Source organism: Peromyscus eremicus, chromosome 8a, assembly GCF_949786415.1.
Source record: "Peromyscus eremicus chromosome 8a, PerEre_H2_v1, whole genome shotgun sequence".
Classification (NCBI taxonomy): domain Eukaryota; kingdom Metazoa; phylum Chordata; class Mammalia; order Rodentia; family Cricetidae; genus Peromyscus; species Peromyscus eremicus.
The window spans coordinates 96,624,955-96,633,058 of record NC_081423.1 but is presented as its reverse complement, the minus strand read 5'-3'; the positions used below and the strand labels follow the sequence as shown (position 1 = coordinate 96,633,058).

Sequence of the window (8,104 nt, the reverse complement as noted above, 5' to 3'; positions counted from 1 at the left end):
AACGGAGGTCAAACCCTAGAACCCACGTCAAAGTGGAAAAAGAGAATGGATTCCACAAAGTTGTCCTCTGACCTCCTACACCCGCCATGGTGCACACCCACAGTAATAATAAGTCAGTAATTAAAAAATTAAAGAAGGGAAGTTTAGTCCTATATAGAGGCTGACGAGATGCTCAGTGGGGAAAGGGGCTTGTCACCACTTTTGATGACCTGGGTTGAGCCCCTGGACACACATGTGAAGGGGAGAACTGACTTCCCAAGCTGTCCTCTGACCTCCATACTTGTGCTATGTATGGCACATGAACACACACACACACACACACACACACACACACACACACACATTGTGATTTTTAAAGAGAAAGAAAACTACAGAATCCCAGACAGCTTCCCAGAAGACCCTAAGAGCATTTGGAGCTGGAGACCCTATATTGTTCATTTATTTATCATGTTATTTTTAGCAAGTTGTGTCTCCCCTCCCTCCCCCATGACGGCTTGAATGAGATTGGTCCCCACAGGCTCATAGATATGCACGCTTAGTCCGAAGTTGGGCAAGCTGTCTGGAAAAGATTAGGAGGTGTAGCCTTGTTAGAGGTGTGTCAGTGGGGGTGGGGGTGGGGGTTTCAAAAGCCCACACCAGGCCCAGTGTCTCTCCCTTCCTGCTGCCTATGGATCAGAATGTAGTTGCTCTCAGCTACTTCTCCAGGATCATACCTATCTACATGCAACCATGTTTCCTGCCGTGATGATTATGGACTAACCCTCTGAAATTATATAAGCAAATCCCCAATTAAAAGCTTTCTTTTATAAAAGCTGCCTTGGTCATGGTATCTTTTCACAACAATCCAACAGTGTTAAGACATTCCTTCAGTATTGGGATTGAACCGTTCCTTGCATCTGATAGGCTGGAGCCCTACCACTGAACTGCATCCCCAGCCTTAGTTTCCAGTTCTGGGACTAAACTTTCTACATCTTCACAGTAGGAGAACAGTGACAGTTCTTCAGGGTAATGGGAAGATCAGACACAGAGAGTCCAGCCCACATTGCGGCCCGGCCAGCACATGCTTGCTGCTACAGGCTACAGAGAATGAGGTGAACCTGAGGCCAGGCGTGGGCACTGGAGATTTGGATGAAGCCAGGCAAAGCATGAGTCACCAAGATGTGGGATACGGGGTTGGAACCGGGCCCTAGTGGTTTGAGTTGCAGGGGAAGGACTCCGGGCGTGGGGGTGGGGCACAGTGCGAACCACAGGAGTAAACTGATCTGTTCCGGGATGGAGCAAACGTGGCTGGCTGGGATTGCAAGCTGGGGCCTCTCTGACGACATGTGGGCAGGGAAGCGGGGGTGGGGTGCAGATAAGAAAAGGGGGAGGGGGAATTTGGAAAGGAAATGGCAGTCATTTTTATTATGACAATGATTTTGTTCCTGGCTCCCCATCCCACACCACCCTACCCTAACTTACCCTACCCTACCCTCACTCAGACCTGTGTAAAGCCAACCAACACTGGAAAGGGTTACCTTGCTCGCTGGCTTGCCCCCTCCCTCACTCGCTCTTAGCTCTTAAGCTCTTGGCAGGTCCAGTTCAGCCACCATGGGAGGCCAGCATGAGGTCATATAATTAGGAGTATTCATAACGTCCTGGTTTTTCTTTTCTTTTCTTTTTTTTTCTTGGCTTCTCAGATTTCCACCCAATCACAGTGTAACTGGCCACAGAAGTTCCTGCTTAGATCAGCCCCTGCCCTGGTCAAACTCCAGGTGGGTCCCTAGTCCATTATACCACTGGCTTTCTCCACCCCCGCCAACCCAACCCCGTTTTCATTTTTTTAAGACAGGGTCTCATGCAACTCAGGCTGGCTTTGAACTTCTGATCCTCCTGCCTCTGCCTCCTAAGTGCTATAAGTACAAGCTCCACCACACCAGGTCTTAGAACTCTTCTACAGAAAGATTAGTTAGTGATTTTTTTATGAGTGTAGATTATATAAAATAGTACAGGATAAGGGCTTTCATTATACATACACACGTGCACATATGTATAAAATGTGCTTTGATGCTATCCACTCCCCAATACCTTCTGCTTTCACCTTTGTTGTTGTTGTTGTTTTGTTTCCTGTTTTTCTAATTTTAAAATTGAGTGAAAACATAATAACTATGCTTTTGAGCTGAAAGCAAGAGAATCAGAAGTTCAAGGTCAACCTTACATACTAAGTTTGAGGCCAGCCTGGGCTATATGAAACAGTCTCAAAACAAACAACAAACAAAACTAGATCAAGTTGGGTGCCTTTTGATCCCAGCACTCCTGATGTAGAAGCAGACAGGTTTCTGATTTCCGGGCTAGCCTGGTCCATATGGTAAGTTCCAGGTTAGCCAGGACTATATAGTGAAACCTCGTCTCAAAGCAAAACCACCAAACCAAACACATAACACACACACACACACACACACACACACACACAGAGAGAGAGAGAGAGAGAGAGAGAGAGAGAGAGAGAGAGAGAGAGAGAGAGAGAGAGAGAGAGAACTAAAACAGGAAGCTCAAGATCATGGGAGTTTTGTCCACAAAAGCTACCCTGTATCCAAGCAATCAGAACTGGTTCTGTTAGATGATCATTTGTAAACTCCTTCCCAGGACCGTGACCTTGACTTCCCAGATACCTCTGCTACTCTTGAACTGAGAGAAAGTAAGGGGATATCAAATGTTTAGGCTTTGTGGGTTAGGAGGCTGGTAAGGACAGTTCTGATGGGGGAATGTCTTTCTGAATGCTGCGAATATGTGTTGCTCTGATTGGTTGATAAATAAAGCCGTTTGGCCTATGGCAAAGCAGCTTAGAGGCAGGCAGGAAATTCAAAGAGAGAGACAGGAAGAAGGTAGGGAGAGACGCCAGCAAGCTGCCCATGTGGGACGCAGGTAAAGCCACGGAACATGTGGCGATACGTAGATTAATAGTTATGGGCTAATTTAAGATATAAGAGCTAGCTAGCAAAAGACTTGAGCCATGGCCATGCAGTTATAATTAATATATAAGCCTCTGTGTGTTTACTTGGGGGACGCAATGGGAGAGATATGTGGACACAGGAAATCTTCCGACTACACAGTTCGTCTTATCTGAGTGTATTGGGCAGTGAACATGGCTGGCCTCTTGAGCACTGTATGGAGATAAGAGGTAGTGCTGAATTGGGAGTGTAGCCCAGTGGTAGAGCAGTGACGTGGCATGAGCAAGGCCCTGGGTTCAGTCTGAAGCACTGGGGGCCTGTGGGAGTAGAGCTAAGCATCAGGGTATTACATCCGTTCCCAAGGAAGCCTGCGCCCACTGAGGGCCTCTATGGAGTCCTGCTTTTCCCCAGGGAGCAGGCTAAATAGCAGTCCTCTTCCCACAGCTGGCTCTTTCTGGGTCTGCAGTTATGTCACGGCCAGATGACAGTCAGATGAGCCCAGCAGTGGGCAGTGACACAGTGACCTCGCAACACCACACCACTTTCCCTTGGTGCTCAGCTAGCGTGTGGTTCTTCCTCAGAAAAGAGAGGTGACACAGTGCTGACCTGCTCACCCCTGGGCTTGCGGACTCAGAGTCACCTTCCTATTTTTTTTTTTAAATGAAAGAACTAGAGTTTTGAGTTTATTTTATTTTACGTGTATGACTGTACTGATTACATTTCTGTCTGTGCACTATGTGCATGCAGTGCCCACGGAGGCCAGAAGAGGGCGTAGGACCTCCTGGAACTGGAGTTACAAGACAGTTGTGATCTACCATGTAGGTGCTGGGAATTGAACCCAAGTCTTCCGGAAAAGCAGCCAGTGCTCTTAACCATGGAGCCATCTCTCCAGTCCTGACCTTCCTACTTCTTACAGGCCTTTTGCAACTCAAGTTTCATCTAGTTTTCAGAGACCATAAAAGCACCCACAGCCCACGTCACCTGGGTGCTGAGCCAGTTTTCTCCAAAAATCAGAGTGGTTATGGGAGTTCCCACACTGTTCTTACTCATCTCCCCAAGGCTGTGGGTTCCCTAGGGTAAGCAGAGCACAGGAAAAGCCACAAGACCATGTGACCTCCTGAGCTGCTGAGGTCATCTGCATATGACTCTCAGCTTCTCCCCTCAAGCACTCCCAAAGGTTACAGTAATTTACCCACGACTTCCACTATGTTCCAGGGAGTTCTGGAAGCTCAGCTACACATGGGTATGAGCAGCTACTTGGCCTGTGGGGTAGCACCAGAGCCGGTGCTGCTGAGCTAGGAGGGGTGGGGTGGGGTGGCTGCCCCAGAGACATTGTGTTCAGGCATCCCTGGCCCAAGAAGCAACCTATGAAGGTGAGGTGCTCAGGAGTACAGCATGGACCCATGAATTGCTAGTGGAGGAGCACAGTCTGGGTAGCTCCTGCCTGACCACTGCCCCATCCCATGCCCGCCCAGAGGCACCCAGCACAGGGTCCAGGCTCTGTGTGAGACCCCCTGGTTCTGTCCCCAGTCCAACCAGGTCCTGACCCTTGATGCACCTGTTAAAGCAATGGTTTTATAGATTTATTCTGAGGGTTAATGAAAACTTAATATCAATACCAGAGAGAACTGCTGGCCCCTGGTGAGCACTTAATAAAGACGACTTACTGTTAGCAGCCCAATGAGCAATGGATGACCTTCAGAGAGACCTTTGGAGAAAGCCCAGAGTAGAAATGAGGCCTAGCCCTGGTTCTGTAAGAGGAGCTACAATAGGGAGATGGCTTCTGAATAAGAGCTTTGCTGTGCAAGCACGAGGACCTGAGTTCAAATCCCCAGCACTCACCTAAAAAGCTGGGTGTGACTAGGTACATGACTGTAACCTCCGTCCTGCAGTGGGGGGAGATAGGAGGATTTCTGGCTGCCAGCCTAGCGAGAGACCCCCCATCTCAAGGGAATAAGATGGAGGGGGGGCATGGTAGAGCAGAAGAGCCAATGTCCTTTGTCCTCTGGCCTATGTGTGTAACACACACATACACAACACCACTCACACACATATACATGCAAGTAATCCCACACACATACACCATCACCACCACTACCATCACTATTACCACCACCACCAAATAAACAAAAAACAAGAACAAAACAAAACAAAACAAAAAATAGGTAAAGGCCACAGGCACCCGTGACTTTACATATTCACTCATAGCCCCCTTCTTTTTCTTAAAAAAAAACAAAAAAACAAAAAAAAAAAAACGATTTTATAGTTAGGTGTGGTGGTGCATACCTTTAGTCCCATCATTTGGGAGGAAGAAGTCACCAAGGCTAGCTGGTCTACAGAGTGAGTTCTGAGACAGTCAAGGCTACATAGAGAAACCCTGTCTCAAAACAAAACAAAACAAAAAATGTTTTTATGCTGAGCATAGTGGCACATACCTTTTAGTCTCAGCAGTTGGAAGATGGAGGCAGGCAGGTCTCAATGAGTTCTAGGCCAGTCTGGTCTACACAACGAATTCCATGTCAACCAAGGCTTCATAATGAGACCTGTGTACAAGTGTTTTCCTTCGTGTATGTGAATATGTGTGGGTGCCCATGGAGACCAGAAGAGGGCATCAGATCCTATGAAACTGGAATGACAGATGGTTGGGAGTTGTCATGTAGGTGCTGGGAACCGAACCCAGGTCCTCAGCAAAGGCAACAAGTGCTCTTAACTACTGAGCCATCTCTACCACCCCAAGCCTTGCTTTTTGATTTCTGTTTCTGTGTATATATGTCTCTCTGTACGTATGTCAGATATATGTGGTTATCCTCAAAGATCAGAAAGAGGGCAGTGGATCTCCTGGAGATGGAGCTACGGGAGGTTATGAACTGCTTGGTGTGGGTGTTGGGAACCAAACTCAGATCCTCTGGAAGAGCAGCAAGTCCTCTTACCTGCTGAGCTGTCTATCCAGCCCCTCATAGCCCCCTGTCTCACTTCTCATTGAAATCTGATACTGCTGCTGGAGAAGTCTCTTGTACACCCTCCCTCCATGACCTCTGTGGAGGGACATACACCTTCGCTAGTCCCCAAAGCTTAACAAGTAAGTGACCCAGTCAACTGCGCATCTTAAGAGAAGTGGTTTATTCTTCTTGGCTCAGGTGGGCGGGGGACGAAGGACATGTATCAAGCATAGCTGCATTGCCCACCTGACTCCTGTAGAACCCGGAGGCATTTTAGTTTAACATACATGCATTAAAAAGTCCTCCAGCTGCTGTGGAGGAAACATTAGAAGCAATGCCTTGACGTTGCAGCCCAAGGTCTGCACAGGACACAGCCATGGAAAGGGGGCTCACAGTATGCACAGGTTAGTATGAAACACAGTGAGGCTGGTGCCTGGTGGCTTGGCTGGGAGCTGCCAGTGTGATGACAATGTGGCTCTTCTGATATGGAAACAGCCCTGTCACACACCATCACCCAGGGCCTGCTTACGTGTACAAGACCATGGGGCTTCAGTGTGTAGTGTACTCTGGATTGGCAGGAGGTTGGAAGCACCAAATAGCCTAACCTGGTCCCTCAGCAGGCAGGACAGGAGTCATTATTTTCTCCTAGCCAGAAAATGGCTGTTCCTCAGAATAGGGAAGGCCCCGCAGCCTTCTTAGTTAACATGTCTCTCTCCTTACAGGGCCCCACATGTCCTTCTCTAGCCATCTGGGACATGACGTCTCATGAAACTTTATTTCACAAAAAAGGACTGTGCACAATGGCTCAAGGCTTAATCTCAGCACTCAGGAGGCAGAGGCAGGTGGATCTCTAAATTTGAGGCCAGCCTGGTCTACACAGAGAGCTCCAGGACAGCCAGGGCTACACAGAGAAACCCTGTCTCAAAACTCCCCCAGAAATCTGCTTCTGGCCAGGTGTGGTGGCGCACGCCTTTAATCCCAGTACTCCGGAGGCAGAGGCAGGTGGATCTCTGTGAGTTCTAGGCCAATGCCAGTCAGGGCTGTATGAGACGGCAGCAAACAAAAAGCCCACAACCCACTCCCCAGCCTCTCCTCCAGATCTGCAAAATGGCTTATGTGAGAACCAAAGTATAGAAACAGGTGTGAGACCTGAGCCTGTTTGGAGGTGTCTGTGAGGGAGATGTGAGTCTTTGGATCATCAAAATGTTTCAAAATACTGGGAACAAGAGCTCAGTTGCTTTCAAAGTGTCTGTTCATACCTGAGACTGTTCCCACCTGCAGCTGAGACCTGGCTCCGGAATGGAGGTGGCTGGTGGAGGTTAGAGGCAGAACATGGCAGGTTTTCTCTCATGCTCCTGCCCAAGGCTGCCAGGCTACAGTGCCCAGCTTGAGGCCACCAATCCCCTCTGGGAAGTACTCGTAATGCTATCCTTCTGCGGTCTAGGCAGAGTCTGTGTGGTCCCAGAATGTGGTTCCTGGACCATGTGTTCTAACACATCTCCAATTGTCACCTGATGGGAACCAAGGACAGAGTAGCTAGAAGGTGTGGCCTGGGCTTAGGGCCACACTAACAAGAGGCAGGGGTCCGGTGGCAAGACCTTGAGAGAATAGGGCTCTTAGGCTGGTGGTCCCCTCCTCACTGCCACTTCTCATCTGCTGAGGGTGGGGCTTAAGGGAGCTGAACCAGGCAGCTGGTTCTGGGACAGCAGCCGAGTCCTGGGGAGTTCTAGAATGGAGAGCTTGGCCGGAGAGGCTGGTCTAGTCATGGGCCTTGTATCCACCTGTGGTCAGGAGTCCCAACTGTGTCTCTGCAGGCACAGGAGCCTGCTGGTCCAGGAACTTTCAGTTTCTGTTACAGAAACATAGCTGGGGTCTGCATCCGTCGAGAACCAAGCTGGCAGGAGGAGGCAGGTACTCTGAAAGTTGCTAGGATGGGAACTCGTAGTGTCTCAGTTGGTCATCCGCCACAGACATGTAGGTGGCCCTCATGCTGGGAGAGTACTGTGGAGGAAAGGAGGGGCAATCAGAACAGGGCACAGCTCGCTGCTGGGTCAACCTGACATTAGACAGTCTGCCTGCCCCTCTGTTGATGCTGGTTCCATACCCATGCACTCAACTAACTTTGAATCAAAGCTACTAAAAAACAAACAAACAAAAAGAAAAATGCCTGTACTGAGCATGTATGTATTTTCTGGTTTTCTTCTATTGTTTCTGATACTTGTTTACTTAGACAGT

The 8,104-nt window shown here is 48.8% G+C and overlaps 1 protein-coding gene across 1 annotated transcript in view; it reads right to left on the bottom strand.

Annotated features, from left to right (window-relative positions):
* Nucleotides 1-6,932: 6,932 nt before the first annotated feature.
* The window catches only part of Ttyh2 (tweety family member 2), a 44,286-nt gene continuing 43,114 nt past the window's right edge, over nt 6,933-8,104 (bottom strand). The window contains exon 14 of the mRNA XM_059272066.1: nt 6,933-7,870. Coding sequence (XP_059128049.1) covers nt 7,796-7,870 — 75 coding nt within the window. The 3' untranslated portion in view covers nt 6,933-7,795. The remainder of the gene's footprint in view (nt 7,871-8,104) is intronic.